The sequence below is a fragment of the Phacochoerus africanus genome, chromosome 2 (assembly GCF_016906955.1).
Source record: "Phacochoerus africanus isolate WHEZ1 chromosome 2, ROS_Pafr_v1, whole genome shotgun sequence".
In the NCBI taxonomy this organism is placed as follows: Eukaryota; Metazoa; Chordata; class Mammalia; order Artiodactyla; family Suidae; genus Phacochoerus; species Phacochoerus africanus.
The window spans coordinates 273700100-273721842 of NC_062545.1; the positions used below are offsets into that span (position 1 = coordinate 273700100).

General features: G+C 43.2%; 1 protein-coding gene across 15 annotated transcripts in view; it reads right to left on the minus strand.

The window, feature by feature from the left end:
- The window catches only part of FNBP1 (formin binding protein 1), a 140667-nt gene that overhangs the window by 60658 nt on the left and 58266 nt on the right, over positions 1-21743 (minus strand). For all 15 annotated transcript variants that reach the window (XM_047768666.1, XM_047768664.1, XM_047768678.1 and 12 more), the window contains exons 3-4: positions 13511-13567; positions 12398-12545 (exon numbers count right to left, since the gene is read on the minus strand). In XM_047768666.1, the coding sequence (XP_047624622.1) occupies positions 12398-12545; positions 13511-13567 (205 nt within the window). The remainder of the gene's footprint in view (positions 1-12397; positions 12546-13510; positions 13568-21743) is intronic.

The following is a 21743-nucleotide window of genomic DNA, read 5'->3' on the forward strand; positions in this document are numbered from 1 at the left end:
CCTGCTTCTCCCTTTCCCCACGGGTCCTCTTATCCTCGCTGGCTTTTACTCTCCAGACTCCTCCATGTCCCCTCTCTTTACCTAGACGCCAGTTCTTCAAAAATAATCCTTTCTTTCACATTCCTTAAAATTCTATTTCCTCTGAAGAGTCCCAAGTAACTCAAGATGAAAGGATCTTAAAATGATCAATATTAAGCAGCCAATGACTCATATTCCTCACTTGATTTCTTCTAAGGGTATGAAACTGTTCTTTCAAGCCCAAAGCAGGAAAATCACCCTTAATAAGGGTTTTAGATAGAGTGCCAGGTGGCTGGGTGAAACTTTAGGGACAGGAACCCATTCCTGAGCTGAAAGGTCGTAGAAGCTAACCGAGGCATTCATTGCATTCCCACACATGCCGGGTGTTGCTTTCCTTGTGAGTAAAACAAAGCCCCCTTTCCTTGTGAAACTCATCAGACACAGCAGTACGAGAAAAAGGTTAGGGGACTCGAGAGGGATGCAGGTGGCATTTAGGTAGGGTGGTCTGCGATGATGCCTGAGCAGAGACTTGAGTCAAGTGTGGGAGTGAACTTGCAAATTTCTCGGAAACATGCTTCCAAGCAGCGGAACAGCTAATGAAGATGCTCTGAAGTGGGCAAGGCTTGGCATGTCCAAGGAACAGCCAGATTCAATGCAATTAGACTGAGATGAAGGATAAAGCAGGAGAAGGCAAGAGCTCGACCAAGTCACCTGAGCACAATGGAAAACTACTGACAAATTTAAGAAGAGGGGCGACACCGTCGGTTCTGCGTTATGACGAGGCTGTGCTGGTGTATGGGGAATGTACTGAACAGGAGTGGGGGTGGCAGGAGGGCCAGGGAGGAGGCTGCTGCACCTGCGAAAGGTGAGCTAGTGGTGGAGATGGAAATGGGGAGCTAGACCACTGACCCTGGGGACCCTGGGGCAAGCCTGGAAGCAGAGATGGATTAAAAATATAAGGCTTATGGGAGTTCCCGTTGTGGCTCAGCGGTAACAAACCCAACTAGTATCCATGAGGATGTGGGTTCAAGCCCTGGCCTTTCTCAGTGGGTTAAGGATCTGGCGCTGCCCTGAGCTGCAGTATAGGTTGCAGACATGGCTCGGATCCCCAGTTGCTGCGGCTGTGGTGTAAGCCAGCAGCTGCAGCTCCTATTCCACCCCTAGCCAGGGAACTTCCATAGGCTGTGGGTATGGCCTTAAAAAGATTAAATACATAATAAAAAATAAAAGGTTTCTGAGTTCCCTTGTGGCGCAGTATGTTAAGGCTCCAGCGTTGTCACTGCAGCACTCTTGTTGCTGCTATGGTGCGGGTTTGATCCCTGGCCCAGGAAATTCCGCATGCCGAGGACATAGCCAAAAAAGGAAAAATGTAATAAAATAAGCGGCTTTGGGCATCCTCCAGACAAGAGAGGATGAGACTGGATGTGGAGGAAGTGGTGAGAAATGTTTGGAGTCAGAACGTTTACAGGAAGCAGAGCCAGCAGCACCTGCCATTATACAAAAGGATGGGGCTCAAGGGAAGAATAAGTCCTTGGTACCCCACCTTTTTGGCCAGAACAACCAGGTTAAAAAGAAAAAGAAAAGGAGTGCTATTTACAGATGGCAGGAATTGCAGATTAGAAAGGAGCAGGAAAAGGGGAACAACTCAGGGGAATCCAAAACTTGGTTTTGGCCAGATTGAAGGGGCTGGCATCACACAACCCTGGGGCACCTTTCACTTTATTGCTGAGTTCCAGGGCCTCTGCTGACAATGGTGTGACAGGTGATGCTGCATCGGGTATCTAAGGTGAGATTGTCCAGCAGGTGACTGGATAGAAGAGTCAGAAAATTCTCAGGGTTTTTAGAAGAAAAAGAAGGTCTTATTTCAACTTATATAAGGGGGACTATAAAACCCAAAGTCACATTTCAAATCCATGAAATCAAGGGCAGAATTTAGGCATCCTGATAACAAAGTATGTTATCCCATAAATGACAAGATAAAATATCTCGGGTTCGCCAGCACCATGGTTTGGCATGTGATGGAATCACAAGGGGTAAGGGTCTTAATTAATAGAATGCCACGATCACATGTTCTTTCGAAACAAAGAGGACATAACGAAACAAAATATACCTTCCTGGTAATCGACACACATTAAATCAGGAGCTATTAATGGGTGTTGTGTAAGCATGACTCACACAACAGACCCACAACTTTGATAGGGTTTCCTGCTTTTTGATGTATTTAAATAAATGCAATAACACTAGTTAGAAAGATCTGCTCTTTAAACCCACTGTTCTTCTTCCAGATCATGAAACCTAAAATCTGCTTTGCTTTTTCTGTTTTCTTTCTGCAGGTTCTGGCTTTATAACAGCATATCCATGGCTGAGTCTCAATAGGACTGAATCAATCAAAAACATCTGTAATTAGCTTGATCCTCAATATCGACTCCTTTTATTTATTTATTTATTTATTTTTGCTTTCTTTCATGCTCAGTTTTATCTATTTGCCGTCATCTCATAACGACACTTCTAGACATATTAGAATCTGCATATGCACAACTGCCTTACGGGAAATTGTTGCCTCATAAATTTCATAAATTGGACCTATCCAATACCTATCTCTAAGATAAGAAAGCTTTTGGAATTCCTGCCTTGGTGTGGTGGGTTAAGAAACCAACTGCATGGAGTTCCCATTGTGGCGAAGTAGAAACGAATCTGACTAGTATCCAGGAGGATGCAGGTTCTATACCTGGCCTTGCTCAGTGGGTCAGGTTTGGGATCCAGCGTTGCTGAGAGCTGTGGTATAGGTCACAGACGAGGCTTGGATCTGGTGTTGCTGTGGCTGTGGTGTAGGCTGGCAGCTGCAGCTCAGACTGGACCCCTAGCCTGGGAACTTCCACATGCCTCAGGTGCGGCCCTAAAGAGCAAACAAAACAAAACAAAAACAAACAAACAAAAAACAACTGCAGCGGTTTGGGTCCCCGAGGAGGTTCGGGTTTGGACCCTGGCCTGGCTAAGTGGGTTAAAGGATCTGGCATTGCCACAGTTGTGGCTCAGATTCAGTCCCTGGCTCCAGAACGTCCATATGCTGTGGGTGTAGTGATGAAAAGAAAAGAAAAGAAAAGAAAAGAAAAGAAAAGAAAAGAAAAGAAAAGAAAAGAAAAGAAAAGAAAAGAAAAGAAAAGAAAAGAAATGAAATAAGTGATAGAGTTTTTAGCCTGAATTTTTAAACATTGAAATCTTGGGGGAAATTTTCATATGGCCAATTCTCAAGGATGTGAGGTTTTGCAAGCATTATCTGAGGTTGGTAAAAATGTAAGTGAGACATTGCAGGTAGTGCCTAATTATTTCTTCTAGAACTCTTCAGATAACCATTGCCAAAAAGTGATTCTGCTCCTAGCCAATATTTTATCGTGAACCATTCTTTCCACCTGCCATGAGAAATTTACTTGGAAGTTCCAGTAAATGTTGGCTGGAACCTCCTGATTCCCCTCCTGGAGCTATAAATCTCCATAAATCCCTCAAACGTGGTTAGCGGTGACCACTGTGGACCCTACACAGACTCAAAGGTTGGAGCTGAACCCCCTTCACTAAAATTCTTTAATAATTAGATGCAGTGTGCAAAAACCCTTAGTAGGACTGTATTTACAGTGGTTCTTTCGGGAGAATCTATCTGACAGCAACTCTGAATTACCCGCATCTCGGATAAGGCAATTCATTTCCCAGCTGATCCTTTCAGTGACTTAGGAATCTCATCTCTTCTTCTGTTCAAGGCCATCGATCTTACAAAGGGCTAAAGCTTACTCAGGAACCATGAATCTGGCAGGTTTTGACCTCTTTCTCATTTCTGGGAATTTGGCTTGGAGAAATAACCCCCCAACCCCTACACAAAGAAAACAGCCACAAAAGGGAAGAATTCATTGCAGCAGTGTTTTTATAACTAACTATATAACTAAATGAATAATCAAAAACTGATAATAGCCTGTAGATCAAATAATAAAGAATTAGTTCAGTGAATTATTACAGTGCTGGAATAACACATAGCTCCTTTTTTTTTTTTTTTTTTAGGGCCACACCTGCAGCATATAGGGGTTCCCAGGCTAGGGGTCGAATCAGTGCTACAGCTGCTGGCCTACACCCCAGCCACAGCAATGCCAGATCCGAGCCACATCTGTGACTGACACCACAGCTCACGGCAATGCCGGATCCTTAACCCACTGAGCAAGGCCAGGGATTGAACCCACAACCTCACGGTTCCTAGTCAGATTCATTTCCACTGAACCATGATGAGAACTCAGAGCTTTTGTTCTTTGATTCAGTTTTAATGACATGCTTTAAAACATTTGGAATATAATCAATGAATCACAGAAACTCCCTCCCCCCCCAAAAAAAGAGAGAGTAAATAAAAGAATTAGAAATTCTTATTTATGTGGTCAGCTTAAAGATCTGATGAGTACTGTACTCACTGCAAATTTGTAAAAAACCTAGAAAACTATAACATTTCCAGATTTTACACATTAAAACTAATCATGTTGCCTTCGAAAGAACTGTCGATTTCCCAGTTATTTTATCCATTATCGCTAAATACCAGTAAATCCCAGACCTTGTCGCAGAATCAGATTCATTGATAATTTACGTGTGAGAATAGAAGACTGAACACAAAGCAAAGGAGCTGTCGCTGTGCACTCTGACTGATAGTCACTCCAAGGACCAGCCAGCGATTCCATTATCTCTAAAGGGAAGCATCTTGCCAAAAATAGAGTTGCCTTCAGTGGAGCCCATTAGGTGAAGAAAGTAAGAGCCCTCATCCGAGGCTCCCAGGAATGCTGGTGTTTCTTAATGACCGCTGTGGCTGGCTCAGGCCTCAGGCAGGAGGGAACCTCCACGGCTCTGCTCTTGCAAACGGCAAGCCCAGCTCTCTTTTACAGAATTTACTTGTACAAAAGCAACACAATGACATCCCAACGAGTGAAGAGACTCACGCGGCAGGACAAACACTGGTTATTCATAGTATTATGGGAGCGAGCTGCACTGTAATGCGAGAACCTATGGAAACCACCACATAAAAACCATCTTTTCTCCTGTTATAGGACAGCTGGAGATTTTAAGACTTGAACATCCAACAGCTGGCTCCTGAGCACGATATGGTCCTAAAGGCAGGAAGAAGGTCTGTCTCTCCCACTACCTCCCCGTCTTCTACTTCCTTTCAAATCCATTCGAAAGAGCACAGAAACTCTCTCCTTGGCACAGTGAGCTATTTTTCACCGCACACTCTTCTTGGAGATGTGTCTCTCCAAACATAGCAAAATCTAGATGAAAAATAAATTTCTACTAGTATCCTGAACTGAACTTGGAAATACTCTCTATACACGGTAACGAGATCCAGCGGTGATCCTGTGAGTTCTAAATCATCCCTTTGGGCCGGGAGGATTTTGCCTCTGTATCAAATGGCCCAAAAGGTATTAGACTAAGAATGGTACTTAAGCAAGACATTATTTCTAGTCAGCCATGAGAAACAGTCACTAGAGCTAAATTTCTTTTCTCTCTCTCTCTCTTTTTTTTTTTTTGGCTGTCTCATGGCATATGGAGTTCCTGGACCAGGGATCAGATCTGAGCCACAGCTGTGACCTATGGCCTTGGCAACACCAGATCCTTTACCCCATTGTGCCAGGCAAGGGACTGAATTTGTGTCCTGGAGCAGCAGAGACATTGCAGATCCCATTGCACCACAGTGGGAGCTCGATCTAAAATTTTTAAAGTGGCTTGTTTACAAGGCTATTCACCCATTCAGTATTTTTTAAAAGGTCTTTTTTTTTTTCTTTTCTTTTTGCTTTTTAGGGCCTCACCCACGGCATATGGAAGTTCCCAGGCTAGGGGTCAAAGCGGAGCTGCAGCTCACAGTAACGCCGGATCCTTAACCCACTGAGCAAGGTCAGGGATGGAACCCACAATCTCATGGTTACTAGCCAGATTTGTTTCTCTGCTCCACAATGGGAGCGCCAAGAAAGGACATTTTAAATGCACTGGACAGGAGTTCCTATCATGGCTCAGCGGAAATGAATCTGACTAGCATCCATGAGGGCACAAGTTCGATCCCTGGCCTTGCTCAGCGGGTTAAGGTTCTGGCTTTGCCGTGTGCTATGGGGCAGGTGGAAGATGCGGCTCGAATCTGGCATTGCCGTGGCCAGTGGCTACAGCTGCAATTCGACCCCTAGCCTGGGAACCTCCATATGCCGCAGGCGCAGACCTAAAAAAAAAAAAAAAAATGCCCTGGACAATACTGCTACGAGATATGGTCACAAGGAGGCCTGTATATGCTCCTGTTTTCTGTAATAAACCCTGCAAAAAGTTCTGGACTTGCCCTATGACCCAGCAATCCCACTCCTAGGCATATATCCAGACAAAACTATAATTTGAAAGATACACATACCTCTGTGTTCATAGCAGCCAAGACCTGGAAACAATCTCAATGTCTATCAGAACATGAATGGATAAAAAAGATATGGTACATATATACAAGGGAATACTACTCTGCCATGAAAAAGAATGGAATAATGCCACTTATAGCAACATGGATAGACCTAAAGATTATCATACCAAGTGAAGTCAGTCAGAAAGAGAAAGACAAATACCATATGATGTCACTTATATACTGAATCTAAAATATGACACAAATGAATTTATCTGTGAAACAGAAGGAAACTCAGACATAGAGAGCAGGCTTGTGGTTGCCAAGGAGGAGGGGGCCGGGGAAGGAAGGATTGGGAGTGTGCGATTATCAGAGGCAAACTATGATATATAGGTGGGATAAACAACAAGGTCCTACTGCATAGCACAGGGAACTGCATTTGACATCCCATGACAACCCATAACGGGAACGAATATAAAAAAAATATAAAGCTGAATCACTCTGCTGTACAGCAGAAATTAACACAACACTGTAAATCAACTATACTTCAGTAAAAATTTAAAAAAAAAAAAAACCTTTGGAGTCGAAAGGAGATTCCGTGTTGAGAAACAGAATGCGTGGATGGGAGGTGCCTGTATATCGATCCCCATGACCAAGGCACTAGCTGTGTGGACCTGTCTCCTCACGTTCCTCCCCCAAGCCTCGAAGGCGGTTCATTATAATCAGCCTTCAGCAACGGACTCAGAACTGGCTGCCCAGAGAGGTTTATAATGTGCCTGAGGTTCCACAGCTATGGGGCTGCCAGAGTCCTGAGTGGGTTCTTTCCTCGTCCCCCTGAGCCCCGGGAGCTGCGGCTCTGTGGACAAACTACTGATCGAGGGTCTCTTCTCCTCCAAGGAAGATCTGAAGTTCACTGGCCCCACTTCATGGTCACAGAGTAACGTGGCAAGTGAGTTGGACCCCAGAAGAGCCTGATTTAAGTTTTAGTCCTGTGGGGGTCGCTTCTGCGGATACGTGACATAGCCAGGAAGGGGCACCAATCACATTCTGCCGGGGTTTTGAGACTCATCCTTCTGAAAATGAGATCACTTATAAGGAAAGTCAGGGCAGCCGAAAGATCACAGGGAGAAACACTGCTTAGGATGAGACGATCTTAGGAACCCCATTCTTTAAAAAAATAATAATAATTAAATTAAGATATAGATTGACAACGAGGAATGCCATTCTACAGCTAACTGGACCAGTGGAGATGTTCACGTCACGTGGTCCAGCATCCTTGGAAGTAAGTTCAAGAAAATAGCTCAATAGGAACAAAAGCATGTGTATGACTACCCACTGCCCTGAGAGGCAGGCTGCCTGGGTGCAAAATGTGAGTAAGAGAACCAGTAAAATGTGTAAGATGATGCCCCTGCTCCATCAAGGGCTGCTGTGAGGACAGACTATTAAGTGCAGCAGAGGTCAGTTATTAGAACCTGTAAAAGCGAACACTTGAGGCCAAACAATTACATATCCAATATTATCAGAATATATATTTTTTTAATTTGTCATGGCTGTAGCATGTGGAAGTTCCTGGGCTAGGGATGGAACCTGCACCACAGCAGTGACAATGCCAGATCCTTAATGGCTAGGCCTCCAGGGGTCTCCAATCAGAATAATTTTAACGATAATTTTTTTTTTCTTTTTAGTGCCATAGGTGTGACATATGGAAGTTTCCAGGCTAGGAGCTGAATCAGAGCCACATCTGCAACCTGCACCACAGCTCATGGCAACGCTGGACTCTTAACACCACTGAGCAAGGGCAGGGATGGAACCGGCATCCTCATGGATCCTAGTCGGGTTCGTTACCACTGAGCCATGATGGGAACTCCCAGAATAATTTTAGAAATGATAGGACATCAACACACCACCACACATTTACTCATTCAAAATAACAGTAACTATTACCTTTGTAACAAAAAAAAAAAGCAAAAGTGCTCACGATGCATTCTATCAAAACACCGCAAATGGTATGCACCCACTGGCATTCTTTCTAGAATTACAAAAGGTTTCAGAATTTCCTAAATTTCCGTCTTAATAGAATTACAAAACCCTTTAAGAGAGCATGCTGTTTACAGCTCCTTCCCAACAGAACATCTGACTCAGAGACGTGTACTTGGAATTCTCCTTAAGAGGAACATTCCGTGTTGCGAGATATTATTTACCATTTATCTGCACCACCTATAATTTACTATAATTAAACTACTATAATTTTTGATTAAAAAGGGAAAAGAATTCAAAGCCCAGATATGACAGACTGTCGAAAAGACATATGATCAACAGTGAGTAAATAAACAGAAGGACCCGCTCATATTTAGCCAAGAAATACAGGGATCTGGCATGAGCAAAACGAAGTCTAGCTGAGAACTAAGCTATGTCTGAAACTGCTGCTAGGAGTTCCCATCGTGGCTCAGTGGTTAATGAACCAGCTCAGTGGTTAATGAACCGGACTAGGATCCATGAGAATGTGGGTTTGATCCCTGGCCTCCCTCAGTGGGTTAAGGATCCACTGTGGCCATGAACTGTGGTGTAGGTCGAAGACGCGGCTCGGATCCCGTGTTGCTGGAGCTGTGACATCGGCCGGCAGCTACAGCCCCTGTTTGACCCCCTTGCCTGGGAACCTCCACATACCGAGAGCCTAAAAAAACAAAAGACAAAATAATAATAATAATACAAATAAATAAATAAATAAAACTGCTGCTCAATTCTTTCTTTCACTGCAAGAGTATTTATTGCGGGTATGCTTTATAAGACAGTGGGCACTGTTCCAGGGGCTTAGGATACAAGAGTGCACAAGAAAAGTCTGGCCCGTGTGGAGCTTACAGTGTGAAAGAAAGAAAAACAAACAAGTAAATACATAAAATGTTAGCAGCTGGTAAGTACTAAAGAAAAAAATGAAATAAAGCAGGGAGAGGTTGTGGAAATGGGTGGGGAGGGGAGGGGGGCTTTGTAATTTTAAATAAGGTGAAGAAGACAGACCTCAAGGAGAAGGTGATACCACTGAGAAAGAAGACAGGAAGTGAGTTCTGCAGATACCTGCTGGGGGAAAAGCTTACCAAAGTGAGAAAAGCCAGTGCAAAGGCCCTGAGGCAGGAAAGCACAGGGCATGAATGAGGAGCACCGCAGGGCTGGAGGGGAGGAATTCGAAGAAACAACAGGCCAGGTTATTTGGGCTTCACATTTCATGATTCACTCCAGAATCAAGATCCCCTCCTAAGGTAAATGCACAGGGTTTTTGTTTAGGGTGTTGGCTAAGACGCTAAACGCTATGAGTGGAAGAAGGTCAGTAACAAGCACTGACCAGAACAATTACTCTGCAAGGTCAAGGGAATCCAGGAAGCAAGGAAGGAGTCCAATGTCGTCTTCAGAGTTACTGTGTTTACCCACGATTATATTAGGTATTTTACTTCATTCCAAACCTTAGTATTCTGTCTCCCTGCTTCCTTTCCATGATATAAAAGGACAGCTCTTGGTTAGTGACTGGTCTACAGGCTGTCACCTAACGGGGGCTCTGGTGCAAGGTTTCTCAGACTTGGCACTCTGGGCATTTCGGGCTGGGTAATTCTTTGGTGTGGAGGCCGTGCTGTACATTCTAGGATGTTTAACACCTCTGGGTTCTGCTTACTAGATACCAGTCGCCCGCCCACCCCACCCCACCCCCAGCTACAAAGCCTCAAACAACCAAAAATGTCTCAGGACACTGACAAAAGTTGCTGAGGTGGGGAGCACAATTCTGCCCACTTGAGAATCATTGCTCTAACGTGGATAGATAAAAATAGATAAAAAAAGTCATCTCAGTTTATCAAACTTTTTTTTTAATCTAGCAGCTTGATCCTAAGGCATCTATCTTCTCCTGACTTCTAAACATACCCAAAGCCATGCGCTACTACATCTTTCTAGTTCAGAAAGAACTAAACTTCACCTTCCTGTCCCAGGGCCTTTGCACAGCCCCTCCCTCTACTGAATGTTTGTCCCAGGCCATATCTGCTTGATCCTCAAGTCCCGTTAAAACCTCAACTGGGAGTTTCTGTTGTGGCTCAGCAGAAACGAACCCCATGAGTATCCATGAGGACGTGGGTTCAATCCCTGGCCTTGCTCAGTGGGTCAAGGATCCAGTGTTGCCCTGAGCTGTGGTGGAGGTTGCCGACGCAATTCGGATCCCGAGTTGATGTGGCTCTGGTGTAGGTCGGCAGCCGCAGCTCCGATTCAACCCCTAGCCTGGGAACTTCCATATGGCTTGGGTGCAGCCCTGAAAAAGCAAACAAACAAACAAGAAACCCTCAACTGTCTGTTTTACTTTACTTAGTAACAGAAATGGACTCACAGACGTTACCAAAGGGGACAGGTGGTGGGAGGGGATGGATTGGGGGCTTGGGATCTGCATATACACACACTAGTGCATGTGGAATGGTTGGTCAAGGCGGACCTTCTAGACAGCACAGGGAACCCTATTTAGTATCCTATGATAACCTATGTGGGAAAAGAATCTGAGAAAGAATGTATATGTCTCTATGCATAACTGAATCACTTTGTTACACAGCAGAAATGAACAAAACATTGTAAATCAACTCTATCAACTCTAACTGTTAAGTCCCCTGGGAAGCTCTTCCCTGAACGGAGCCCGATCAGGTTAGGCATTCCCAGTGCAGGCTCTGTCACGGCGCCTGTGCTTTGTCCCAACTATCTCAAATACATGATAATAATTTTTTTTGGCCACGCCCATGGCATGTGGAAGTTTCCCGGCCAGGGACTAAACCTGCGCCACAGCAGTGATCCGAGCCACTGCAGTGACCACGCAGGATCCTTAACCCAGGGCTCCACAAGTGAATGCCAAGAAATAATTATCTTGGTCTTTATGATTTTATGTCGCCTCCATTGCAGCAAGAATCCTATCAATTTTGCTGGCTCAGGTCTCTCCAGAGCACTAAAAGAATCATAGGAGCACCATGGGCCTAAATTTATACAGAAAAGCTTATCATTGGCCAACTTTGTCACTTTATTACAAACAAATTATTATGGACCTCACAGGTGATAAAAGTGCAATGATACAGCCCATGGCTTAATGATAAATCTCTTAGGGCAAAATCTAGGAATAGGCTATGAATACACTTTACTTGAGTATGCATTTTTCCCTTTTGTTAAAAATAAAAGTTATGAAAAGACTATAATGAGGGCAAGAGGAACAAAAAGGCCCTCTTCATTAGATGGCAATGAATGAGCCTCAGAACGGAGTGGCTGTAACTGAAGTCATTTTTTCTTGCTCTTCTGAACTCCTTATAAGCATTTGTTTTAATATGATTTATTTCTCAGAGCATATGCCATATTATATTGCTTACTCTTGTATGTCTGATAGCCTCAAAGATATTTAAATTCCTCAAAGGGGTTAGTATTCTAGTATCCACAGAGGAGGTGGTTTTTTTTTTGTTTTTACCATTTTTTTCCTTTTTTTATTGAAGCATAGTAGATTTACAAGGCACAGATGAGTCTGAAAGCATCTGAGGGACCCTTGAAATTGGATGTAAAGACCCAGAAACATGTTAGGAAAAGGGTCCATAATTTCTTTTTTCTTCTTTAGAGCCGCACCTGCCGCATATGGAAGTTCCCAGGCTAAGGGTGGAATCTGAGCTGCAGCTACAGGCCTACACCACAGCTACAGCAACTTCGGATCCAAGCCACATCTGCAACCTACGCTGCAGCTTATGGCAATGCCAGATCCTTAACCCACTGAACAATACCAGGGATCGAACCCACATCCTCACAGACACTATGTCCGATTCTGAACCTGCTGAGCCACAAAGGGAACTCCCAAGGGTCCATAATTTCTAGATGCTTCTCAAAGGTGGCGATTTAAGAGCCACCATCATCTCCTACGAGTCCACTGAACTGTAAAACTTCTGGAGATAGTCCCCTCATCTTTGGTGCATCTCTTAGGAAGCAAAAGCAAAAATTTGTTACCGATTTCCTCTCCTGCTTCAGTTCCTGGACATAGCGTGCTAACTCCACCGTGATTTGGGAGGTCATGTTCTCAGAGATAACTTCGTGCTGCCCCGCGTAATCATTCATCTCGTTCAGGGTGGAAAGGAAAGCCTTACACGCCGTGTACCTGGAAACAGAACACACACCGCTCCTTTTCAGACAAGGCACATCCACCCTAACGCTGCTTCGCTCGGCGAAATAGTAATTAAAACCCCGTTAATTTGATTTCATCTCCCCTCGGGTCTGGACAATTCATTACACATAAGAGTGTTCTCACCAAAATGGTGCAGAATTAATTACACTCGAAACATTTTTCATTTTGTGAAGCCAAACTGCTCTACATAAGGCAATATTTGGCATTGTTTGTAGCTGTAGTATGACCCCTAATACAAATACATACATGTAATGGATATGGAAATCTAAATTAGACATAATACTTTTTTTTTTTTTTTGCTTTTTTAGGGCCACCCCTGCAGCATATGAAAATTCTCAGGCTAGGGGCTGAATCAGAGCCACAGCTGCTGGCCTATGCCACTGCCATGGCAATGCCAGATCCAAGCCACATTTGCAACCTACACCACAGGTCAAGGCAATGCTGGATCCTTTACCCACTGAGTGGGGCCAGGGATCAAACCTGCATCCTTGTGGATACTAGTCAAGTTCATTTCCAGTAAGCCACAATAGGAACTCCAAGACATAATACTTTGGGGCTATTCGTGTTAAGTAAGATGTCTTAATGGCTGCCTGAAATATTTCCCAGATGAATGAGCAGTAGGAAGGAGACTCCTGATACTACAAAACCAAATCAAGACATAGAGAGCACAGTCCACACCTCCCGTATTTGCTTATAGTCTAAGCTTTTCCCAATGACCTTAACTGAAACAGTGTGGGACAGGTCTAGTGACTCGGTGTAAGAAAGGTCATCTGAGTAGGTTTTTATTGTCTTTCCCCCAATTTAAAAGCCAACACAAATAGAAATGGGGACTGCAACTCGTTTTTGTAGATGTATCTACCAAAGATATGTAGATTTCCTTTAGAACCGTCACCAGTGGCATATAGATATTATCACATAATGATCGCTAATAAACACACCTGTATTCTTCTTCCTCCTTTGAGTTCTTTTTAGGTTGGTATTTCTTCGAAAGATTCCTAAAATGAAAAGGCAGACATGTCACCTTATTCAAAAAGATAACTGAGAGATCAGGAATAAAAGATGAAGTTAATGCTTTTGTTTACAAGTTAAAAAAAAAAAAAGAATAAAAGATGAAGAATAAGTTTAAAAGAAGTTAAAAAAAAATCACAAAAGGTCCAGACGTGAACTCCATTTATTTCCTTCGATCTTTCAACAGGAAGGACTTGTACAGCGCTGATTCTTTTACCTAAGGGTGGAGCAAATGAGGACAAAAGTGGTCGCCGGCCAGTCACTCCCCAGACGTTAAGACCTGACCTTATTTAACTGGACAGTGGGACTATGTGTTTATCTGCAGTGGCTTTTATTTGCAGAACTGAGCAGAGGACAGTTTTTCTTACCAGGCTACCAGTCCCTATTTCCTAATTATCATCCTTAGTTAGAGCATTTTTACTCTCAATCCAAGGCAAGCATACGGACTGGGTCCAAATGTCTAAATTAAACATCGAAGTGCCTATAAGGCATGTTTTCAAGGCGTGGGGCCGCCTCCCAAAGACCTAAGGAAACCTACCTGTGACTAAATCTTCTTGAGGGAAGTAGAGACAATATTTGGGAGATGTTCATGCTAAGACAGTTACGGAGGAGAACTTTTAACTTGCCTTTAGCAGGCTTTTAGTGCATCCACTCCGATTAGCCTAAATCACCCTAATCTCTCTGCCTAATCCCAACTCCAAGGCCAAAAATCCAAACACTCCCCTGTACATTCTCTACATTAAAACAAAAAATTTTTTAAGTTAAGTATGGTTCATTTATAATCCTGAGTTAGTTTCTGGTATACAGCAAAGTGACTCAATTATACGTGTGTGTGTGTGTGTGTGTATTCTTTTTCATATTCTGTTCCATATGGTTTACCACAGGATATTGAATATAGTTCCCTGGGCTACACAGAAAAACCTTGTTGATTATCCATCCTAAATATAATAGTTTGCATCTGCTAACCGCAAACTCCCAATCATTCCTCCCCCATCCCCTTCACCCTTGGCAACCACACGTCTGTTCTCTATGTCCGTGAGTCTATTTCTGTTTCATAGATTAAGTTCATGTGTATCATATTTGAGATTCCACATATAAGTGATATCATACAGTATTTCTCTTTCCCTCTCTGACTGACTTCATTTAGTATGATAATCTTTAGGTCCATCCATGTTGCCGCAAATGCCATTATTTCATTCTTTTTTATGGCTGAGTAATACTCTATTGAGTATATATGGCACATCTTTATCCATTCCTCTGTCGACAGACATTTAGGTTGTTTCCATATCTCGGCTTCTGTAAATAAGTGCTACAATGAACATTGGTGGGCATGCATTTTTTGAATTAGAGTTTTATATGCCCAGAAGTGGGACTGCTGGATCATATAGTAACTTTATTTATAGTTTTTAGAGGAAACTCCATACTGTTTTCCATGGTGGCTATAGCAATTTACATTCCCTCCAACACTGTAGGAAGGTCCCATTTTCTCCACACCCTCTCCAGCATTTATTATTTACAGACTTTTTAGTGATGGTCACCCAGACTGGTGTGAGATGATACCTCATTGTTTTGTGCATTTCCCTGATAATTAATGACGCTGAGCATCTCGTCATTTGCCAACATACAGCCGTCTCTATGTCTTCTTTGGAGAAGTGTCTATTTAGGTCTTCTGTCCATTTTTGGATTGGGTTGCTTGATTTTTTTTGTTATGGAGTCGTATGAGCTGTTTATGCATTTTGGAAACCAAGCTCTGTTGGTCGCATCATTTGCACATGTTTTCTCCCACGTGGGTTGTCTTTTTGTTTTGTTTAAGGTTTCTTTTGCTGTGTGTGATTAGGTCCCATTTGTTTCTTGCTATTGCCTTGAGAGACTGACCTTAGAAAACACTGCTATGATGTCTCTCAGAGAATGTTTTGCCCATGTTCTAAGAGGTAATCTCGAAAAAAGAAAACTCACTAACATCGCTGCCACTGGCTGATTTCCCTTGGGTCCTGCTTTTGGTTTCCATGGTTAGAAGGAGCTAACATGGGCCACTGTGAGACTCTTCACTTGACCGCATCTCAGCATTCACTTCCCTGTTTATTCCCTGTTGCTATTCCTCTTTTAGAGCAGCTACTTTCATTATTCCGCAAGCCATTTCTTTCATTTTCATTTCCCCTGAATCTGTCAGGGGAAATAATAAATTTACAACTTGCGGGGGGGGTTGTTTTGTTTTTTTAGGGCTGCACCTGCAGCGTATGGCGGTTCCCAGGCTAGGGGTCCAGTCGGAGCTGCAGCTGCTGGCCAACGCCAGAGCACAGAGCCTTGACCGTGACCTCTACCACAGCTCATGGCAATGCCGGATCCAACAACTTTGATCATGTTAGAGTTTACAGGCAAAGTGAAATGTGAGTTTGTCTCTACCAAGTATCACTGGATGATGGGAGAGACAGTGCACTTTAGTAAAAAGGACGTTGTTCTAGAAGTCCAGAGACCATGTGCCTAGATGGTGTGACCTGGGACAAAGCAACGGGCAAGTCTCTGCTTCCAGCTCTTCACCTGTGAGTCCGAGGTGCACTGTTGAGTCTACTGTCCCTTAAAGTTTGCAAATTCGGCCACAGCAACGCGGGATCTGAGCCAAGTCTGCGACCCACACTGCAGCTCATAGCCATGCCAGATCCTTAACCCACTGAGCGAGGCCAGGGATTGAACCCAGATCCTCATGGATACTAGTCACATTTGTAACCCACTGAGTCGCAATGTGAACTCCCTCCACAATTACTTTAAAATGAAGGCATGAGCATATAACAATTTAAAAATTATAATTAGACAAATTGATGAAAGAAGGATGTACCCACTTGGAGGTTACTATCCCGTGAGCTACGCTTAAACAAACCATGCTGTGTTTTCTCTACTGATACTGTGGATACCTGGCAAACATTAGTTAACAGGTATAGACCCGAAAGAATGTGAAAAAGCAGTATCTCCTGGAAGCATGTGCTTTAGAGGAAAAATAATTCAAAAATCATTCAAATAATTTCAATTTGTTTATTGAAAGCATAGTAGAGTTTTTGAGTTGGTTTACCACACTTCATCCTTAAAAAGGTAGATTTTAATAAAAATAATAGCTCTTACTTACATGTCCCAGGGATAAAAGGAAAAAGCCATGGAAAGCAGATAACTAGATAATCAATAACTCCTTTTCCAAATAGAGTAAGAGCAGCATATATGGTATTGAGAGTACTGAAAAAACCTAGAGGTTACATGTGAGATATTTTTAGTGCATGATTTTAAATATTAACCATCTCTTCTGCTAACTATAAATTACAAATAGAAAGCCACTTCTAAATTCCCATCACATATATAAACTCATTCAAAACTGTTTGTTTGGTTTTTTGTTTTGTTTTGTTTTGTTTTTGTCTTTTTTCCTTTTCTAGGGCCGATTCTGTGGCATATGGAGGTTCCCAAAGGGGTCGAATCGGAGTTGTAGCCACCAGCCTACATCAGAGCCACAGAAATGTGGGATCCGAGCCGCATCTGACCTACACCACAACTCACGGCAATGCCGAATCCTTAACCCACTGAGCAAGGCCAGGGATCGAACCCGCAACCTCATGGTTCCTAGTCGGATTCGTTAACCACTGACCCATGACAGGAACTCCTCAAAACTGTTATTTTAAAGATTTACTTAAATCCATGTTTTCTCTTTAGCTTCCTGTCCTTGGCAGCCATTTAAAAATAACTTAAATTTTTATCACCTTGAAGGAAACATAGTTTGAATAGATCCAGGTGAAACCCAGCAGTCTTTATACTTCCATTGGACCAGACAAATCATAAACAGGATTCAAGATGTGCTGTGGGTGATCTCCTGTGAAGACAGCTCAGTGCTGATGAATGAGTGTCACCTTGACAATGTTAGCATCTGCAGCATTCACGATGCTTCTTAGAAGCATCAATGAATAATTCACCAAAATGCCAGCAGAAAACTAAAAGCTTAAGAGGTCTAGAAGGAAACTTCAGATCTAAGACTATTTCTCTTAGGGACCACTACAAAAAAAAAAAAATCAACTTTCGTTTCCATTTTCTGGAGATGGGCTCTCTCACCCTATCTGTATGAAGTTATTTAAAAAACAAGCAAGCAAATAAACCATAAAAACCAACAAGCTAGTGGATAAACCAGAAAAAGCATCTTTAGGTCCTGCTATACAGCACAGGGAACTATAGCCAGTCGCTTGTGATAGAATGTGATAGATGATAAAATGAGAAAAAGAATGTATATATATGTATGACTGGGTCGCTCTGCTGTACAGCAGAAATTGACACAAATTGTGGATCAACTATACTTTGATAAAAAAAAAATTTTAAAACATCTTTACATTTATGGGGTCTTTCTGAGAAATTCCAAGTGTTTTAAAAGGTAAGAGGAAAATACACAACTTTTAATAAGGATGCTGGCTTTAAAATTGGTTGATCCTGGACTTCCCATCGTGGCACAGTGGTTAACAAATCCGCCTAGGAACCATGAGGTTGAAGGTTCGATCCCCGGCTTGCTCAGTGGGTTAACGATCTGGCATTGCCATTAGCTGTGGTGTGGGTTGCAGACGTGGCTCGGATCTGGCACTGCTGTGGCTCTGGTGTAGGCCGGTGGCTACAGCTGCGATTCGACCCCTAGCCTGGGAACCTCCATATGCCACAGGAGCAGCCCTACAAAAGGCAAAAAAAAAAAAACCCCAAAAAACCAACAAAAAAAATTGGTTGATCCTAAGAGTTGCAGGAAGGCTTTTGAAAAGGAGATGCCTGGGCCCCATTCAGACCTTCTGAAATGGAAGGTCCAGGGTTGGACCCAGGGATGGTTTGGTTTTTTGCTCTCCATCGCTCATATTTTTAAAAGCTCACCACAAGATTTCCAGACGAGGATGGCAAAATAAAATCGGATCAGAGAATTGTGATTTTCCAACGAGAGGTGAAAAATAAAAGCCAGGACATTTCTTGACGGCAGAAAAATAAGCCAGGGCAGAAGGGCACATAGTAACCTCAGTCTACACACTGGGAAGTGGTGATGGGCATGAGGAACAGAAGATTGCGGGACAATGCAGAACAGATGCTGACGCCATCCTCACAGTTACGAGGGAAATCTCTGAAAATCGATCCAGATAGAAAGAAAGAGAGGGTGCGTTAGCACTCAGGAAACAGTGACAGACAGGCTCGGAGAGGACGACATGCAGGTGGACCACCCAGACTCCAGGACTTGGCTGGCCACCTGGGTCTTCACTTCCCAGGGCTGCAAACCAAAGCTCTCGAGGGGGCCGCCCCAAACTTAGGGACTCCCAAGGAAGAGGAGACACCTTTGCCCTAAGGACGGGAACACCCAAACAGAACCTCTAACAAGGTTTCAGAGAAGAGACAACAGAACGGAGAGTCTCAAAGACAAGATGTATAAAACCAGGCGCTTTTGAAACTGTCCCCATGAGGTTAACAGAAACCGGGGACTAGCAAATTTTTCAGCTTGTCTTACGGCCTATTAAAAAAAACCAAAAACTCCTCTGCTTGTAACCTGCCTCCACTGATACAGCGTGCTTAAACTGTGGCTAAAAAAGGCTTGCACGTCCTCCGAGCGTCATGCAGCCTAAACAATGTTTGCCTGAGTTGTTTTCCAGGAACTTGGAGTCGGCTGCGTCCAGACGGGGCTCAAGCCAGCTAAGACTGGTTGGAACCACTGAAAACTGAGCCGGCAAAGGTGTCTGAGGAGTGACCTTTTGACGTCAGAGGGCTCAAAACTCCACCCTAGGATCATGCTGGGTGCCTGCATTTTTTAATATGCATCCCATGAAGAGGCACGGTCCCCAACTACACCTGCACAGAGCATGGGTCACCTAGCTTACCTTTTCCCTATCTGCAATCACCTTTCTCCATGCCCAGGACCCGCTGCTTCTTTATCCCATAAATACCCCCAGCCCCTCACCTTCAGGGAGGTGGATCTGAGACGTGTGCTCCCGTCCCCTCCCTTGACAGCCTTGTAAATCAACCTTTTCTCTGCTACAAACCTCAGTACCTTGGTTTTTTTCTCTGCTGCAAACCTCAGTACCTTGTGTGGCTTGCTGCGTGTGGGCAAACCTGATTTGGTAACACTTTCCCCGCTCTGACCCTATAATGAAGCTCAGAGAGAAAGACCAGTGGAACCAGAAACATGGTAACAGTCATTCATCTGCATTCTATCAGATCAAAAAGGGGCACTGGAAGTTCCCTTGCAGGGCAGGGATTAAGAACCTGGCATTACTGCAGCTGGGACGCAGGTTGCAACTGGAGCTTGGGTTTGATCCCTGGCCTGGAAACGTTCATGTACAAATAAATACATAAACGGCACTGGTGTTGCTTATGTTAATAGCAAAAACAACCCAAGATGTTTACATGCTTTCTCTCATGAGGTTCCCTCAACAACCTTATAAGGTGGGGACTATCGTCATTATAATTATTCACAAACCACAGATGAAAAAAACAAAGCACGGAGAGTAATGTGCCCCAAATCATATTACTATGAAGTGGAAGAACCGTCTCAGGCACTGGGACTCTAGAATCTGTTCCTCGTAACCACTTCACTAAATACTGAAGAAGAGGAATGGAGGAGGGAGGGAAAAAAGAAAATGACAGCAAAACCCTAATCTGGAAGAAAACATATAAGGAAACAAAGCAAACCCAAGCTCCTCCACAATAGAAGCAAACCATAAAAGCACAAAGCTAAGAAAGCAGCAACCTCCTGACGACAGGATAAAACAGAATGGGATGAAAAGGGAGCTGTGAGGTGAAGGAAATGAGCTTGGAACTAAAACACACCACTCCGGAGCTAATAAATACATGAGGCTGGATATCCTATTTAATAGAGGAAAGGTTTCAGATGATCATAAGGTGAAGAGCAACTCTCAAAGTCAGAGGGAAAAAAAGAACAAGTTGCTGTAACACAAGGAAATGTCGTATCCCTGAAGCACATGACCTAAAAAGTGGAATAGAAAACATACTCAGGTATAATTGAAGGCAGTTTCCCTGAAAGAATTGACTTTGCCCATGAAAGGGCTAGAAGGGAAACTAACAAAGACAGAGCAACCACAAGGCACTGCTGAGTGAAGTTATATAACTGCTAAGTGGAACAAAAAAAACCTCTTCACATCCAGGGTCCAAAAAGCAAGTCACCTACAAAGAAAGAGAAGATGTAGCTGACTCCAGACTTTTCCACCAGAAAACAATGTAACAACAAGGTCTGGAGAGATACAAAGTACCACCGGAGAATAATCCATTCAGATTGCTGTCAAGTACAATGTGGAGCGAAATCCCAGAAAGTTCCAAGGTGCAAAACTTGATTTTTGCTCTATGCGGGCAACTTTTTACATAGCATTTACATTGTATTGAGTACTGTAAATAATTTAGAGACGACTTAAAATATATGGAAGAATGATTAGGTTATACACAAATACTAAGCCTTGTTACAGAAGGGACCTGGGCATTTTCAGATTTCCGTATCTAAGGGGAGGAGGGGGCCTGGAACCAATCCCCAACAGATACCAAGGGGTGATGGTATGGCAGTGTTCTCAAAACGAAAGAACTCGAGGATTACTAGGGAGAAAATACCCCTATTTTTCCTGATGCCAACAAACAAGTGAGGAAGCTGTGGTAGGAGGAATGGGGATGGGCATAAATCTATAATTTAGACAGATTTACTGTGAGACTCATGTTACCAACCAAATTATATAACTCAATTAGGAGAGGAAGTAAACAAGTAAATACTATTTTCTTTATCTTTCCTCGCAGTGAGTCAATTGAGCCTGTTTAAAATTATACCATGAGTTTAAAAAACAAAAACAACAAAACAGTCATGACACCCTACACATTTTTCATAATCTTTTTGCTAAATCTCGTAAAAACGTGTTTAATGTTTTGAGTTCAGCAAATCCTGCATTTCACTTTAAGGTCCTTTTGCACTGTTCAAGTACATTTCAGTTTAATATTCTGTGTATGCAAAAGGCAATGAGAGGTTTTATGAAATGACTGCTACACAGTTTCCTTTTCTATTTACAATGAGCTCCAATTTTTAAAATTGACCAGAACAAGAATGGTTCATCAAGAAGAAAGAACGGGAGGAGTTCCCGTTGTGGCGCAGTGGTTAACGAATCCGACTAGGAACCATGAGGTTGC